At 42.2% G+C, this 18,242-nt stretch overlaps 1 protein-coding gene across 1 annotated transcript; it reads right to left on the bottom strand.

Moving 5' to 3' along the window:
* Positions 1-10,136: 10,136 nt before the first annotated feature.
* On the bottom strand, positions 10,137-15,436 carry lrrc3 (leucine rich repeat containing 3). The gene is made up of 2 exons (XM_068572602.1): positions 14,889-15,436; positions 10,137-13,358 (listed from the first exon to the last, which is right to left on the bottom strand). The coding sequence occupies exon 2, from the start codon at positions 13,030-13,032 to the stop codon at positions 12,232-12,234; it is 801 nt and encodes a 266-aa protein (XP_068428703.1). The 5' UTR covers positions 13,033-13,358; positions 14,889-15,436; the 3' UTR covers positions 10,137-12,231.
* Positions 15,437-18,242: the final 2,806 nt, after the last annotated feature.

The raw sequence follows: 18,242 nt of genomic DNA, 5'->3' as shown, positions 1-18,242 counted from the left end.
CCTGGCTACCTGAACTTCACTCAAGACCTGCTGTCAATGGGCCACGCCCCCTGGCTGCCGGAACGTCACTCAAAACCAGCTGTCGCTAGGCCACGCCCCCTCCCCTGGCTACCGGAAGTCACTACTGGCTTGATTAGTAGGAGATATCTTTATTATTATCACCTGTTATGAAATGGATAACGTGTGTAATATTAGGTCATACATTGAGTGCAACTATATTAATGCAGCATACATTCATATAAATCACAACTTGATTTGTTGTATACATTTTATGTAAAATAAAATAAAAAAAGACCTTCACAAAATCCATAAATAATATATCTGAAAATGTTTTCGATGGTGTGGCGGTTACTGCCGTAAGATGTCGCAATATATGTATGGCAACATGACTAGTAGTAAGATGTGTTATTGAGGTGTATATTTCTATATTTGTGATGGACTTGAGAGCAGCTATTGCTTCACAGAAAGACAGGTCACTGAAGAAGAGGCAGACGAGATCTTAAGACTGTTAAACCCTGGCATGTGCTGGAGGAGATACAGTCTAAAGTTTTTGTGCGGGACTTATTATTACTACAAAGCCCGCAGGAGTACATGCAGTTTGCTTGCTGCACAATGCTCCTTGTGCACATCGCCACCGAATAAAATTGTGTTGGAAGAATTTAGCAAAAGCCAGTTAACATATTTACATTCAGTAATTGATGCTTCAGTCACTCCACCGTGTACTTTGATCTCGCAACACGTCTGCTGGCCAGGCAGCCTCCACATTTTAAAAATCCATTGACTGAACATTGCTCCGAAGCAGGTCAGCTCATTTATCGGCTACACCGACAATCTGATTTACCGCGCTGCACCGCTTGTCAGTTTCAGACATCACGTTATTGAATGCCCTCCATAAGATTGAGTCATGTATGGATAACATTTACATGCACTTAATAGCCTCCTTAATCTCTGAAGCAATAAAGCGAATGCCTGGAGCCTGCACAAGGAAATACTTTGCGTTAAAGTGCAATTTTGTTTTAGGTGGAGATTGCAAGGCTTGCTGAAAAAGCAAGCTTGCTCGAGTAGAAAATCAATACCCTTTATTCAACTGAAGACAGAGAGTATACACTATTTAAAAGTCATTATTGCACACATATTCATGAAATCTAGTGTAATTAAGTCAGAAAACTGGTATTATGAAATCATTTGTTCAGAAGCTATAACCTACAGAAAAGGAACTGATGGGGAGTGAGGGTGACTCTCCGAGGCAGAGCTGGAACCAAAGCAGCGGTAGTTCATTGAACAAGTTCTACCAACACCCGTGGAGTTGATGACTGCAGGTTTTCAGAGACGGTGAAATGATGAACGGCTTATGATCCAGTGGGAAAGCAAAGTGCTTTGTTATCTAAATGAGATTATTGAAAAAACAAGGCTGTAAGTCTCAGTCCATGCAGGGCTCTCTGTCCAGGTGGTCTGTTGATGCAGTAGCTGTGTATTAAAAGAGCAGGTGACCATAACAAAAAAAAATACCCCGTGCTTTGATATTAGTAGGGCGACTGTTTTCAAATAAACTGTATTCTAAAGTTACTATGATTTTTTTTTTAACTTTGTTGACTGTGGGATGAGACGAAAAAGCAGCAATGTTTCTGAGCACCAGAGTATTTTCAGCAAAACTCTCCTTTTGGGTCTGACAGTCTGCTCTGCTCAGTCCTGGTCCTCCCTTGTTTCCCCATCCATCCAAAGCACCCGGCAATACGGCCTCAGGGAATGTTTATTACTGTTATACACGGTAAGAAGTAAAAGCAAGCATTAGAAGTACTCCCAATCCACTAATCTTAAAAGAAACATTGCAACTCTTGAGATACATTTCGCAAAACAAAAAGCTAGTAAAATGGTAGCCGTGTAGATGTCTAAAATGATTCAGCATATTTACGAAGCGAGGGAGATTTTAGCATGTGGCCCATCATCGCTTTGATGCAGCAAGATGTATTCACCATTTGAGGGATTCAAACTGTGAACTTCTTGGCAGTCTCCCTACCACCTGCAGCCTACGCCCTCCAAATGGCCTAAACTGTCCAAATATGAGAGACATAGTAGTTTAGACGTTAGTAGTTTATGCCGAAAGTGTCACGATTTGGGTTTTTCTGGGTTCTTGTTTTATTCTGTAGTCCGTGTCTCTTGTGTTCTCCGTGTTTCCGGCACTTCCTGCTCCGTTGATTGTCTGATTATCTGCCCTTGTCTCTGATTGTTTCCTCCTGTGTCCAATCACCCACACCGTCCCCCGCTGTGTCTAATCACCCACTCCTCCTACTTAAACCCTGTGTGTCTTCACTTCAGATCCCATTGAGAAAGAAGCAATATTGGTTCGCGCATCACGATGACTGTGCGTACGAGCGATCTTAATTCAGCCGACATTTATTTACATGACTTCCTCGAGCCGTACATTGCCAACAGCACACGCCGCGACTGAGCCTTGACTGTCACACGGACTCTATGTATTGCCTTTGCGCTTTTTTTGCGAGTGCCTTTTTGTACAGTGTCTGCGACGCAGAGAACATCGGGGAAGCCGCTGCGTGCTGTTCGTAAAGTTTATTTGGTACTTCAGAAACTTTTCAATGTGTTCATTACATTCCCTGGCCACGTCCGATTTTTAAATATAATCAAAGAGGGGTCTTTTGGAATTGCAGGTAATTGACTTTCCCGATTTTAATGAAAATGCATTCCTAGCCTTCATTATGGAGCTTATCATTATGCAGAGTTTCTCCAATGTCATTGCACGCAGACCCGCATGGAATCTCCTTCTTGCCCAAAACGAGGGCGATTTCATCAATCGAAAAGGCTTTCACGGCATTAATGTGCAGGTATAATTTTTTTTCTGAAATTACATTGCTATAAAACCCATCTTATGTCTTTAACAATACGGGTCATGGACCATGCAATCGCCTGCTGTAGGCTATCCATGTACTGTACTCATGACTTGACCGCTATTCATAGATGATCTGTGACTCCACTTGCCTCATCACGAATGTTGAGGCCAAGTGGCCGGGCTCCGTCCACGACTCCAGAACATTCAGAGAGACTGTGCCACGGCTTGCTGCGAGGTATAGCAAATGTCATGTCATTCAGAAATTGCTTATTTGATGTAGAGGTGATTTAACATTGCACATATATACTATAGGTCGCTACGACGGACTACTAATGGACACAGGGGTTATGCCTGCAAGCTCTACCTCCTGACCCCCCCCACCCCTCTCCATCCTGGGGAGGACATGGAGCCAGTCCACTTGGCTGTGCAGACTGGATCGGCTGCAAGGGACAGAATTGCCCACAATCATTTTAGTTAGCTGTTAAGATAACCTTTGGAAATGTTGGACTCCATGCGTTTCTCTTTTTGTTTGCATGTTTTTATTTATGTGGTTAATGGGTCGTGGTTTGCTACGCTTTGCTTTATGATTCTGAATAAAGGAACAGTAAAGCGATCTCCTTGTGGCGCTTTGTAATCTTAAACTGCCAGTAACACATTTCAGTGCGCAGATATCTCTTGTAGAGCGTTTTTTATATTTTCATGGTCAGCCTGGAAAAAAAAGCCATCCATTACTTTGTTCAGTGTGATGGTCAGATGCCAACTAAACTCAGACCTCCCCTCACAAATGTGAGAGTATTAAAATGAGAACTCACTTCCCCAGTTTCTCTCGCGTGTGAGGGCCAAAGCCTCCGGTAGATCAGGATGTTGTGGTCCAGCGGGATTTTCCTGAAGGAAAGCATTGATGTAGTACCGCTCACAGTGAGTGAGTTGGATATGAGTATTAGTTTCCACAACTTGCTTACCATATCTCAGGATAAAGCAGTCTCATCCTCGTCGTCTGCTGGACGGGGCCTCCGGTTAGTGAATTAGGAATTAAAAGGTAAACAAGGTTTTAAAAGGCACAATGAACATGTCTACAATCATTCCACTATGATGCAGCAATATCAACTAACGTCAGTGGGCTCCTCTCCCACCCGCTGGTGGCTGCATCAGGATGACTGACAGTCCAGCCACTGCAAAATGTGACTATGGTTAACCAATGGACTAATTATGAAAGAAACCTATAGAATGAAGTGCACCTACCATTGAGATGAGGCTCCCCACCTCTCCAGAGGAGCTGGCCCCAGCTATGCCGTCCATAATTGGTCTACCCCTTTGTGCTGGAGGGCCAGCTCCTCTGCAGGGGTGAATTCTGATGTCCTCGCTTCTCCCCCCGTCTTCATCATGGAAGCCCTATTTATTTGTTAGCTAAAATGTGAAGGACACTGAGAAACTGTTCAATACATGACCATGACACGTATTGATTGACTCATCAGTCTGAATAATGTTTTTCTGCTTGGTCTTGACTTTTTACAGCTGGGTTGCAACTCCATGGGGGTCGAAAGCGCTCCTAATTATATGACAGTGTTATTGGTACACCATCATTATTGTAGAAAAGGATTAAGGTGGACTTATGATGAGAATACAGAGAATCACACACAATTTATTACACTGCTTCAATTGATTGAATTTCTGTTTATGAATATGATAAGTACCGGAGTGGGGAAATTGCAGGATTACAGCAGCCAGAGATAGTAGGTAAATAAAAAACAGTAATAAATACATATATATCCACTGAAGTATCTATTAATTCATATCAATTAGATACTCTTTGGGCTTGTTTTGATCCTTTTAAAACTACTGCCAGCCAGCACATTCAAAGAAATATAATCGGATTGATTGGGGTGATGATGCACTTAAAAATGAACGGATACATTATCCCAACACTTTACGCATTTAACTTGTCAGCTTGTCGACGGTGTTAGATTTAGCCATTATTATATGTTTTACCTCATCAAACTCTGACATAATCTTTTCCTGCTACTTGGCGGGGAAAAAAAGAGGCTTTTTCTTTTATATTTGACGTCATTCGGCCGTCAAGGATCAAGCAAACTGCTCGATGCGGCTCCCTTTTGAAGCGGAGCGGGCACGCGCTTTTATCCAGATGACTGGTGTGTGGTTAGAATTAACGAGACCGTTTGTGGGCGGGTCAACCTTTGAAAAGAACGAGTAAACCTGTCAATCATCTCTGTAATTTAAGCTGGGTAATAGGACATTTGATGAACTTTGTTGAACCATGTATAAAAAACAAGGTCTTGTTCCCGTCGCTGCGTTTGTTCCGTTCCGTCTGAATCCTGTTTTGTTTTTGAGAATCCGGCCTGTTCTGTGAAGAATAAAGTGACTTTACCACGCATCTGCATTTGGGTCCTCTCTCCTCTCTCCCGTGACATAGAGGTTACAGCTCTGAATGATTGACGACCCAAACTGAAAAGCTATCGTCATTGAAGTGTAAAAGTTTGCCCTCCATAAAGATATTGTGGAAAGTTGCATACAACTGTTTGAAGTTGTAAAATTTTTGGTCAAGGAAGTCTTGATGATGTTTCCACCCCCAATGTCAATGGATTTCCGACTCAAACATGCGTGCATATCATTGAACAGTCAGGCTTGAACACCCTGCAAAGCCCTGTCCCGTGTTTTTAATAGAATTTTTAATGGTTTTTGTTAAGTGAGGTGAGCAATCTTTCCATTATGGTGAATGTCCTTTCGGTGTCTTTTCAAGTACAATGTGCCTATTTAGCAAAGTACACTCCTCCATAAATTACCAGAGCAGTTATCTTATCATACAAACATATAAAGAAAACACACAACTCTTGTGTACAGCATGAACACCAACCAGCAGGTGAGATTTGTCTACCAGGTGGTGATGTTTATTTGCAAACCATATACCCAAACCTTTTGAAGGACTCTTTGATGTGAACGAAGTGAACCGAGTCGTATTGAGCGGCGTAATTTTTATAGCTGTGCCCAAATTTTCCCAGCCTGGCCTCTCGGCAGCGCCGGGAGACGGGCGGAAGCGTCCCGACGCGCTTCCAGACTCCTACACAAGCTGACGGACGGAGAGAGAGAGAGGTGGGAGTGGAGCAAAGGAGCAGTTGGTTCACCTGGAAATGAAGCCGTTAAGAAATGAGTTTTCCTCGGCCCCACAGCGTTCTGCTTTGATGTGGACAGGTATCCTGGGTTGAGACTCCAGCGCAGGTTCCCATCTTTGGCGTCTTTCTTGGCCCCTCTTGTCGAGGCCTTTCGTCATTTGCGTCCGTGAATTTAAGCTCCGACTGCACACAATACATTGAGGATCTTCAATGTGTTTTCTCAGTATTGCGATGACTTTGTTTGCACAGGCTAGTTCAGATTAGTTTGCTTTGCTCTTTGAACGCCGGCATCACAAGTATGTTGCGATGGCAACACATCTGCTGATTTCAAAATGACCTTAGACTCAGGCGGATATGTTGGTACTCAAACCCTCGACCCCCACGCAAGGCGATTTTAAGAGTGGAGGCAATGTCGGACATAAGATGGAAACAGTGCAGCGAGTTGACAGGTCTGTGTGATCGGCAATGAGTTGAGCGCTTGAGGTGGCGTGAACAGGCATGCGACTTAACTGAAAATTGACACGTCTCAGTTTATTCCACAGTGCGTCCGCCCCTTAGCTTGAAAAAAGAGAGAAAAAAAGGAAAATATCATTGTTTTCAGTTCTTCGAAAGGAAAGAGCTATCAGATCGGTTTTCCTTCAAAGAGATGTAATGCACGTGTGGCTCATAGTGTCACGGTTCTCCGGTAGTAGAGGATGACACTGGAGACGAGGGGAGGCAAAAAGGCGAGGTCTTTTACGCCTCAATGGTCATACACTGTGGGTCAAACGCATCCGGGAAGGCAAACACACATTCAACTGGGAGCAAAAGATCAAAAACAGCGAGTAATGCAAAGTTCAAAACCATAAAAAATAACGTTGGAAGGCGATGCACACACTAGAAAGAACAAAGACTGTGTGTGTGTGTGTGTGTGTGTGTGGAGGGGGGAGGGGTAACCATAGGTGTCGGAAATAATAAACCTGGAGAAACAAGGGACCCTTGATTTTATTTTATTTTTTTTGAATCAAAGAAAAACACTAAGTATGAACATAAATTATCACTGAAGGACATAGAATGGATCATAAAATCTATATTACGCTGCTTCTTCTTCCTTTTGAAGAGCCGTACCGTTTTTTTGGTCCAAAATCTCAAGGGCTTCCGAACGAGAAGGAATGCCGTCCGCTTTCTCCTTTCTTCCTCTGAAAAATTGTCAGGGTCTTCAATAAAAGTGTTACGTTTATTTCAATGAGCAGATGGTGCAAAGGGCAAACAGCCAGGATGAACAAGTGCAGGGAAACACGCCAGAGGGTGACAACTCAACAAGTGTGCTGTTGTACATGTTAATCACCAGAAGAGAAGGATAGATTATGTTGTCTATGCAGGGAACAAAAAAAGGATGGTGATGTGCCAAGAAAATGATCAGGGAGAGAAAAAACAACATGGAAAAACCGCTGGGAGCGAGGACCCGGTGTAATGTTGGCATGAAAACATGGTGGAATTAGCAAACTCATGTTGGATGGCTAACTAGCTAGCTAAATATCAGTCCCAGCACGTCCTTAGATATTCTTGTCTGGCTGAAGAAGAAACTGCGGATTGAGGGACATGAGTTAACGGATGGATGGATGGATGTCTGGTCAAACTTGAACTCTTGGCTGTGTATTGGCATTATAAATTATACAGTGCAGATCATTTGAACACTTAATTAACTGGTAACTTGTGTGAAATCCCTCTTTAAGTTCCCACACACACACACACACACACACACACACACACACACACACACACACACCCTTCCTGTAACAAGCCCACTGCCAACATCTGCCGCTCAACTCCATTACCAGAAACTCTGTTAAATGACAAAGGGCAGATAAGAAAATACAGCAAAAAGAGAAAAACAATGAGCAGTGAAGTGCTGAAGGTTCAGGAAACACCAATTCAGATAATTGCGACTGAGTTAAACAACTTTAGTGACACTAGCCTTTAGAAAGCGACGCGGCGATGCACGAGTTTCTTCCAGTAATGAGTCTTTCATCGATCTCCGCACTCTGGATATTGGCTGGATAGTTTACTTCTCCGGTTTATTAATCTTCCATGCAAGTAATCCCTGCACTGTGACAGTATAAGGTGTACTTGCTTGGAAGATGAATAATTCTTTATTTTTCATAGTAATACTGTTGTAAGGAGGTTTTTATGACGGCTCATAAGAAGTTAGCCAAAGATAAATTACCACAACAAATGACATGCCATGATTTTGTGGAGGAACTTTGTACATTTGCTAAAGTACAGTACATAAGGACAGTATGAGGTACTTCTACTTTGAGTATTTCTGTTTCCTGATACTTTATACTTCTACTCAACTGTATTTCAGAGGCAAATATTGTAGGTTGTATTGGTGTATTGTACTTTATAAATATAGGTGGACATACAGATTAGAACTATAATCAATATATACACTTTAAGCTATCCATCCGTATATACATTTGTCATTTAAGGTGATGTACAAATTTCATACATAAGTAACATTTTAAATGCCGGACCTTTACTTGTAACAGAGTATTTCAACATTGTTTCCCTCCTTTTCAGGAAGGAGTAGTTCTTGTCATGTTGTTTTCTTTTATTTCTGCAGTTTGTTGCAAATGAAGTTACTGAGAAGGAGAAGTTGAGAAATCTGAAAGACAGAAGGTTCAATTATTCCACTGTTGTGATGATGAACGCTGGCATCCTTAAGAAAATGTCAGGTCATCATCTGTTCTAGAGACATAACACAAAATGAGAGGAAACTGAATTTTTTTATTATCATTTTCAATTGCTGGTAAGGTGTCCATTTGAAATCTTTGAAATAACACAAGCGCATAGAAACAAACTAATAGAAAATATGATTATCACAAACAAATTTATTGGAGCCCTTCCAGTTAAGCTCAAAAACGAATTATTCTACGGATGAAGACATCAAACAAATACAAAGACACTCAAACACTTTGACGTAGGTTTAGCTAAAGACATATTTTCAGAAAAATAGCAACACATATGGCCCGAACGTGCCTGTAGACTGTAGAAGTTGAGTACACAATGGCCAGCACAAACATTGTTAAATGACACAGACACTGGGAGACACGGTAACAAATAGACCTGCAGTAGTACAAAAGAAGACTACTTTACTTTATGCAACACTAAAAACAAATCTCGACCTAGAGTTGGTCAAGTATTAGTTGCAAATCATTTTATTTGAACCTGCTTGAACTACTGGATGAGTGGGAATCAGCACATCAGGACAGATACAGCAAGTTGTCGATCACAGAAAAGCGTGTAACGTTAACTTTCAAAGATTTTCTGTCATTGTCTTCTGGGACTCGTTCTTGTGTTTTTTTTATTATTTTTTTTAACACCTTTTTATGACTCTGCTACCCGGCCTTACATAGAAACTAGTTTGGCAGACAGGGAGGTGACTTCGCACTCAGTTGTCCATCTTAGTGCACAGTGCTATAGTGTAGGAGTCCCAGAGAGTAGGCACTTGGACACAAGGAACTTCATGAATTACGTTTGTGTCCAAACAGCAGTGTACAATCAAATCAATTTTAGAAATGGAAATAAAGCTGTTGTGGTTAACAAGTAACAGATATCATGTGGACACATCCGAACGTTGACATCCAACAAAAATACATTCAAAGAACAGTAATTTTGGACCCCCAAACTTTCTCAGAAAAGTACTAGTACAAAGCTGAATTAATCATTTATTTGTATATGAAAATTCTTTTGTGAGGACTTATTTTTACCTGTGCTATAACTGACTCCTCCTAGATGTAACAAAATGTTTCCCTCAACTATTATACTGTCTGTGGTGAACCGGATGATAAACCAGTGCAAAACACAGGAAATAGTGCAGCAGTGTGACCATCGTCTTCCCATGACCCATTATTCTGAAACCCCAGTAGTCCAAAAAAATGCCTGATTTTGCCCATTATCTCAAAAGCAATTTTTTTCAAAAGACCCAATTCTCATAACAAACTTTCCAGCAACAGACATGGTTTATTATTATTATTATTATTATGCAGAACTCTGGCAAATGCATAACCAAACTCTTGTTACTCGTTGCCTTCATTGGTTGGGTTCAGGGTAAAAGTATCACGGTAGTCAATCAGAGGCAGAGACAGACAGGACGTTCCTTTGCTATGGTAGGGGGGGGAAATTGGTGAGAGCAAAGACATAATTTTGCATAATAATTAGCCTTGTGCTTCCGTTTAGTGGGTTTGTTTGTATTTTCGGAGCCTCTGGCTTTTGGAACAACGGGAGTTTGTTTTGGGGATAACAAATGGGCTTTCTGTCCAATGGGAAACTTTTCTGATTCATGACATTTCCAAATAATAAACGATGACATGAACTGTGGTTGAAACGAAGATAATGATAAAATAAAAAATACATTCACCATCTATGTTTTTGCACGTTTCTCAAACAATTCACAACGTATTGCGATGTCTAAGCTTCCTCCCAGGGCACTGCTATTGAATCAGGTTTTCACATAGGGCTTAAATATTTAACCAAAAGGCTCTAATGTGAACGGGGATAGTTCTCTCTCCTCGGAAGCCTTTTGAAAGCTCATTCATTTGCTTTAACGGACCACTGACTTGGCTGGAAGTGTCCTTCTTCGAGCTACCTGCATGAGCAGGGGTCGTTTGGCTCATTTGCATGGCTTGTACTGGGTTTCTTTATTCTCCGTTTCAAACACGCCTCGAGACGTGAGTTTATTCAACAAATCAACTTCTTTATGCGCAAGTTCATATGAATGTTGTTGAGATTTGGGACCTCGGCTCCTCTGGGAACACTTTCTATATTCAGTTTCAAGGCGTTCCCGTGTGTTTTCGGCAGCCTAGATAGATAAATAGATAATTACTTTATTGATCCCCGAAGGGAAATTCAGGGCCCAAATAGTTTTAGACATCACACAACATAATAATTACATATACATTGTCCAAAAAAAATTAAAAACAAGTTGGGTGAGAAGAAGTCCAAACAAATGACTTGTCAGAAGGCAAGACTTTCGCAAAGGAGACCGCAGTTTGTGTCCCGCGTGAAACCTTAAGTAACATACTTATTTGAATCCACAAAACTGTATTTAACTAAACATAATCCAGTAATGCCTCAACCTGAACGTAATTGGGAACGCAGTTTGGATAGGCCGAAAGAGCCAACAAGTGGTTAAAATATGTAACATTGATATAGACAAATGTTGATGTGAAATGTATTTTTGGTTCAGAAACATTTAGTTTCACTGTATCCGCGTTTTAAACGTAGAAATGTACTGTCCAATGCTAACACTTGTTTTATTTTTTTCTGGCGACTGGGTTGATTTGTATAGATGCTTTTAAAGGTTGCAGTCTCCCTGCTCTGATTAAGCCATGTACCAGCAGCAGCAAGCGGCTGTTATCTGGTGTTTTTCTCTCCTCTTTTGGTGGAGACTAAAACGCAATTAAGCAACTGTCAATAAATAACTTTACTTTGCCGTGTGCACTTTTTTTTATACCTCTACATCATCACATTGCAATATGCAGTATTTCACCCTGTATGTAAGACATTGCACCTCGAGGCTTAAATGCAGGAATATCGGCTGGTAATAAAAGTAGCCCTGTACCAAAAACACACCAGCGCTGCTAAAGTATGGCAACTTCTCCTAGTTTGAATATATGTGTGTCTCGAACGTGACACAATGCAGTGTTTGCGCAGAGTAACCTCGTCTCCTGGGTCTGCAGTTTCCTGTGTAAGGTTTACTAGAGAGAGGGGCTGTTATAAATGCTTCATGCACACTGAATTTGAACAGCTTGCCCTATTTTATATGTTAGCCAAAGTCTCGCAAAAAGGCCTTTACCTTGACCAGAAGAACATAAATCAATGTATACAAAGTAACTGGGAGACACAGTCGCGCTACTCATTCATCTCAGTCCAAACTCAATCACACTGTGGATCGACACCAGAGTGGGATCATTTATCTCTCCAGTCTCGATCTATCATCCATCATGGAATTATGAGTATTTTGTGCTATCGCTGTGCTCCGTCGGGTTCTAGAGCCAGATTTACTCATATTTAATAAAACGTTTAGGTTTTTTTTTAAATAAAAAAAGGACATTTATTTATGAGGCTGGAAAAAATTTAAAAAAAGACCCATTTTAGTCACCAAAAGACCTCAGAATAATGTGCTTAAACACTGGTGTTGCAACAGCTTTTTAGTCATTTAGTACACAACCATACATTGACGCACATATTTACAGTCACGCGAGCACGACCCTGCTAGAGAACAGTGCTGATGGTGTCAAAGTCTTTGCTGATCTGTGAGCTGCTCGGCAGTGACTTGAGGTACTCCAGGTGCCTCCTGGCGTCCTCCTGATTGTGTCTCACGTAGTAGATGACGTACGCGATCACCATGGTGAACCATCCGAACATGGTGACGAACATGGCTACGTCGGTGGTCTTGTGGTGAAAGTTGCAGAAGTTGATCCCTGAGTCTAGCACCTGGATGACCGGTTTGCCCGCGTACTCCTCTTGCACCGCCGTGTGGCAGATCACCTCGTTCACCGTCTCGGGGTCCAGCCTCAGCTCCCTCAGGACCTCCTGCAGCGTGCACTCGCAGTGCCACGGGTTGTTGGAGAGGCTGATTTTTGCTCGCAGGCGCGCAAACGCCTCTTTGGGGACACTTTGGATGCGATTGTTGGACAGATCCAAGACAAGGAGGCTGTCCGAAACGCCCTGAAAGGCCCCGAGGTCCACAATTTCGATGTCATTGTTGGACAGGTCCAGCTCCTGAAGGTAGTGCAGTTCTTTGAAGGCGTGGTTGGGGATGTGGGTGATGTGGTTGGAGGCCAGCAGTAGGACAACGGTGTCTCGTGGAAGATCTGGGGGTATGCTCTCCAAGTTCCGAGACATGCATTGGACCACGGACATGCCACTCTTCTCTATACAGTGACAACTCGTGGGACAAGCCATCCCTGGTGCACTTGCAATGAATAATCCAAAGAGCAAGCCCCAAAAGAGGCCAAAGCCATCAAAGATGGGGAATTTCCACGGCATATCAGGCCCCGCTAAGTCCTGCATGTTCAGCAGCGACCTCCCACAAGTCCTGTCAGGCAAAAGCAATCATAGTTCGACCTTTTTCGCGGCATTAAATGGAGGTGATTGCGACTTCATTAGCTTTCAAAATGACCGAACTGATCAGTTTATGCACACCAACAGAGGGGCTTAATTTGAGATACTTCTTCAAAATGGATTCGATAGTCTTATATAATCATTTGAAATTGGTTTCAGAAGAGCTCATCCAAAAAGCGTGCTGCTCACTGAGCGATAAAATGTAATCTCAGGTTTATTGTGGCGACGTTGAAAGCCTCAAAGAGTTTGGAGCTGGGCACTCTCGCTGTTGTGCACTGAAAGAAACAAAGAGAATAGAGTTATTACTGGATAGAAACAAAAGTGCAGTTCTTCAGTCCAATGCCAACACGATGGCTGCTGTCAGTGTATATGACGAATCCTCCAGACAGTGACTCCTCCTGAGATCAGTTTCTAAAATGCCTTTTCTCTTCCCAAATTGAGCCGAGTAAATGCTTTTCCCACAATGTTTACAAAATGTATAATGTGATTATTGTGCAAAATCCATTCCACTGCTGCAAATCTCATAAACCAGGAGGCATGCTCCAGGTCATCCCCAGCATTTGATCATCCAATTAGTGTAACACAATTCTGGTCAGCATTGTGTACTATGAAACATAACACAAAGTGATTGTCTGCTCTTCGAGCACTTTGCTCCATATCCATATTAATGTCATTATTCCAAAGCGGGACAAGGAAGGAAAAAAGAAAACCTCTCATCTCCCGTCGGCTCCTACGATGAGGAACGCCTTTGTTTGCGCAGCTCCCTCATGTCTCATTCACAGGTACATGATCAGAATAGCTGTGGGCTTCGAGAATGACTCCATCTGTCCTGCAGGAGGAGGATCATCGCTTTAGGACTGCGCTCCCTCTGGTGGGCTAAACCGATCGCACCATAAACCCACTCGCTGCGTTTCGAGGTCATCCTCCCCACCGAGACGGTGTCGTCTTTGTCTTTTCTTTTCTTTTTTTGGTTTGTCTTTGGCGAGGGGGGTCTCGTAGCTTTAGGACACACACGTACGCGCATGAATCTTAAATGAGCGCCCCACGTTCTCATCAGTCTGAGCTCAGCAGGAGGTGTGGACAAGATGTGGACATCTAGACACACACACACACACACATACACAAGGGCAGCTAAAACACCTTGCACTTGTGTTGTGTCACCACCACAGCATTAAGTCCAACAGTAACCTTTAGGCTAAGTCGGCTAAGTCGAGATTTACACATGCATATTGTGCTGGACCCCCCCCATTGCAGAGTTTTCCTCACAAAACAAGTGTCTTATACAGTCTTGTTATATTGGAGAGAAGGCAGACATCTCTACTGCCAATATCTCCAAAAATAGACCAAGCCATCTAGGATTGATGAATGTCACTGCATGTAAGAGGGGACATATGTATACTTAATATTGGTATGAACTGCCCCTTTAAAATTAAATTAGATGGGCAATTGGCTCTTTAAAAGGCAACAGATGTTTGTTTTTCTAATCTTTTTTTGCAAGGAAATACATCATTTCAATAAAGCAACTTAACGTGTCACAGCTTCACTCACAATTAAAGGAGAGTAGACATTTATCCACCCTAAATAATAGTATTAGGTGCCCCTGTAGAGGAAAGAATAGCCTCGGAAAAGATGTAAATGTAAATCAGGTTAATGACGCCTCGGTGCAGAGTAAGCAGTCTTGTGGCGTTTTGTAACATTGCGGATTATAATTACAATAACATTAGAATATTACACCGGCCATGTACACATACACAGAGGCTAATGACTTAATTAACAATTAGTTTTAGAGGCATCGGCCCACTTACCAGGAAAGGGAAAGAGTTTTATCCTAATAGACTTCTTTTTTTTTAATCCACGGTGGATGTACCGTCAATAGCGCAGCAGCAGTTCGCTCACATCACATCTGTATCATGGAAAATATCTGAAAAGAAATACTTAATAAACAGTTCTTTAAAAAGCAGTCGTTGAGGAAAAAAAGAAAGAAAAAAGTCCGTCAACATTAATAAAGACTGAAAGGGGACTATAAAGTTCCGAAGAGGCGCGCGGGGAAGTTCAGGAATCTCCGAGTGAAATGATTCATATTTCCAAACGTGGCTCTCGTCTCATTCCACACGAGCAGCACGGCGGCCACACGTGTTGATACTGCTGGTGGTGTTAGTGGTGGTGGTGGTGGTGTTCAGGTGAGGTCTCGAGGAGCCGCAGCAGTCCGGGTCATATGGCTCCACGCTCTCTGGACGTTCTCGCGCGCGGCGCCTCACGGAGTCCCGGCTGCGCGTGGATCGGACCGCTGGTCTGCTGGCAGCGACTTCCTCGTCCTTTCACTTCCTCCGCCTGTCTGACTCTGACCGTACTGTCTGCGTGTCCTCCTCCCGTGCCTGCCCTGCCATGCACCTTCTGCTCTGAGCACCCCCTCTCCTCCTCCTCCTCCTCCTCCTTTTCCTCCTCCTCTCCCCTCCCTCTCCATCATCTCTAAAACAATTAACCCAGCAAACGAGACCGCCAAACTGTATCTGGATGAATATCAAGTGAAGGACACGACACGTATTCTGGTTAGAACTTAACCTAAATGAGCCTCCTAAGAAGAGAAAAATCTAATAAATATCAACATGAAACTTCATCCGTTGACTACACTTTTTTTTAACTGCATTTTTTTCTGAAGCGTTTTGTTTAAATACTGGAATGAGGCATTATTGCAAACTTTTTATGGCTTTAGGACACATCTAATCATGCAAATAAACAAAGTGTAGTGAAATAAACACTTACATATTCATTCCACAATAACCTGCATACATTTAGTTATAAAAGTCCAAACTCTCATCTCTTTAGACCATTGCATGAACAAACACTCTTTCTGATCAGGTCCTGAGGGAGAAAAATGCAGGAACAAACAGACGAAAGATGGTTCCCACAGCGTTTCAAAAAAATATTTTTTACCTCAAAACCTTGATGATGTCACATTGAACTGTGACGTATTGATTATTTGAACCACCCCAAGTGCTGTATCAAACAGACAGGATGTTAGGGGATTAAAGCACAGCAGTGGATCAAGATGTCAGCCCGGCGGTCTGCAGTGTATTCTGGTGGTAATTGCCCCATTGAACTGTGGAGGCTTATTCCCCACTCACAAACTGCATGCAAAGTAGGCTGCATGCTTTCGGTTTGTCTTTTCTTACTTACCGCTCGACCTCCATGACTGAGCACCGTGCATGGCTGTGGCAATTGTGCACAAGCCATAAATGGTATTTCATTCATAAAGAGATTGTTATGGAACTCGTTTTTTTCCCAACATGTCGCTATACTTATTATAGAAACGGGAGGAGTGTCAACAACAGGAATAGGATCATTTATGCTAACCCAGGTTGGCTCCAATGTGACCTCGACAGACATGACCGCACATGCAATTAAGCATTCAGCATTTGTTTTTGTTTTCTTCATGTCATTAGTGAGACAACGCTATTTCAAACCGTGCTCAGGCAACTTAAATTGCAGTTTTAAAATGATTTCTCTGAGGTGCACTCCAGCTAAATTGCTCATGAAATGTACCAGTGTTATTAAAAAAAACTGTGTTACGGTAATTTTCCAGATAACCTTGAAAAGAACACGCAAAAAAAAATCTGCAAATCTGGGCTTCTGATAATGAGTTTACCCAACCACATCATTTCTATTTGCTCTCCCCATTGGGATTGAAATGTAGGTCAGCTGGTCCCAGTGTTCTAGGTGTCATTTGAGCGGCTGAGTAGTGCAGGTTCTTCGCGGGCCCAGTCCTGCCACAGTCTCAAGCCCAAAGCGTGCCAGCTGGCATGATGAATTGTGTATGAGGAACTACTGAACTCCTCAAACTCAATGTAGAATAGTCCTCTGTAGTCAGTGCATATTGGATTTGGGTTAACCATGTTCGGACCCTTCCAGAAGAAAAAATGTGATGAAGCACCCTCTAGTGTGCTCTTAAATGTAAGAAGTGTGATAAACTGCCCTCCAGATTGCCCTTCCAGTTGAGCAAACATGATAAATTGTCCCCTATGTGCTTTTATATGGAGGATATATGATAAACTGCCCTATAGGGTGCACTTCCAGTAGAGAAAACAGGACGAGGGGCCCTTCGGGTTACTCTTAGATATAGAAAACCTATTAAACTGCCGCCTATGGGACCCTTAATTGGAGAAAACATAAACTGCCCTTTATGGGACCCTTAAATGGAGAAAACATCATGAACTGCCATTTATGATGTTTTCTCCATTTAAGGGTTCCATAAACTGCCCTTTAGGTTCCTTCCATAGAGAAAACATGATGTGCCCTCTGGGAGAGATTAAATATGCATATTGTATGACTTCAATAGGCCCTGAGAGAACTATAGTTTATGTCACATCTTTTTTGAACGTAAGAGGTGAACAATTCTAAGATCACCGCAACACAGTGGACCTCGACTTTTACTATTTGTTGTGAACTTCTTATCCCGAGAGAAATAAAACGGCTGGATTTTGGGTCAGGTTTCAACAGCCGGGGGAATTCAATCAGCTCAACAGGCACTTGAGGAAAAGGCAGCGTTTCAATGGCCCTGCAAAACTCTACAGGTTGGCCTTCGCACACCAATACAATATCACGGGGATATATATATATATATATATATATATATATATATATATATACACACACACACACACACACACACACACACACAATATGTCTCAGTGGTTAGCGTGGAAGTCCATCACAAAATCTGTTCATGGACATATGTGAACAAACTCTCAAAAACAAAGACGTGGATCCCAGTTATGAATTAAAGAATTGATCATTTCTTCCTTTTCGAGAATTATTTAAAGTCCAGCCAAGACATCTCAATGAACCAGTCACCGACAAATATGAGTTATTGAGTAATTGAACTGTATTGTGTGGCTGGAAGAAGATGCCTTTTTTTGTTACTTAATCTTTGTACTTTGTAGTTAGACCGCATGAGTTAAGATAAGAGGGCACACATTTTTCTATATATACATAAAGCAAGAGAAAGCCCTGTTACAGACTCAAAATGTAAATTTTTACTTATTTTCATCAGCAATGAATCATAACCATAGAAATTGGAGTGGATTGAGGCCAAAACATATTAGGTTAGTGTCAAAGAATAAAACAGTTGGGTGCTGTAAAACCGCTTGAGGAGCTGCCGT

The sequence above is a fragment of the Clinocottus analis genome, unplaced genomic scaffold (assembly GCF_023055335.1).
Source record: "Clinocottus analis isolate CAN_PGR_092001 unplaced genomic scaffold, fCliAna1.0.p SCAF_12, whole genome shotgun sequence".
Lineage (NCBI taxonomy): Eukaryota > Metazoa > Chordata > Actinopteri > Perciformes > Cottidae > Clinocottus > Clinocottus analis.
Note: the sequence above shows the minus strand (reverse complement) of the source record. Positions and strands in the feature narration are given on the sequence as shown.

What these genes read in the sequence shown, in the direction of transcription:
- lrrc3 (XM_068572602.1), bottom strand. Translation starts at nt 13,032, where the DNA reads ATGCAGGACTTAGCGGGGCCTGATATGCCGTGGAAATTCCCCATCTTT.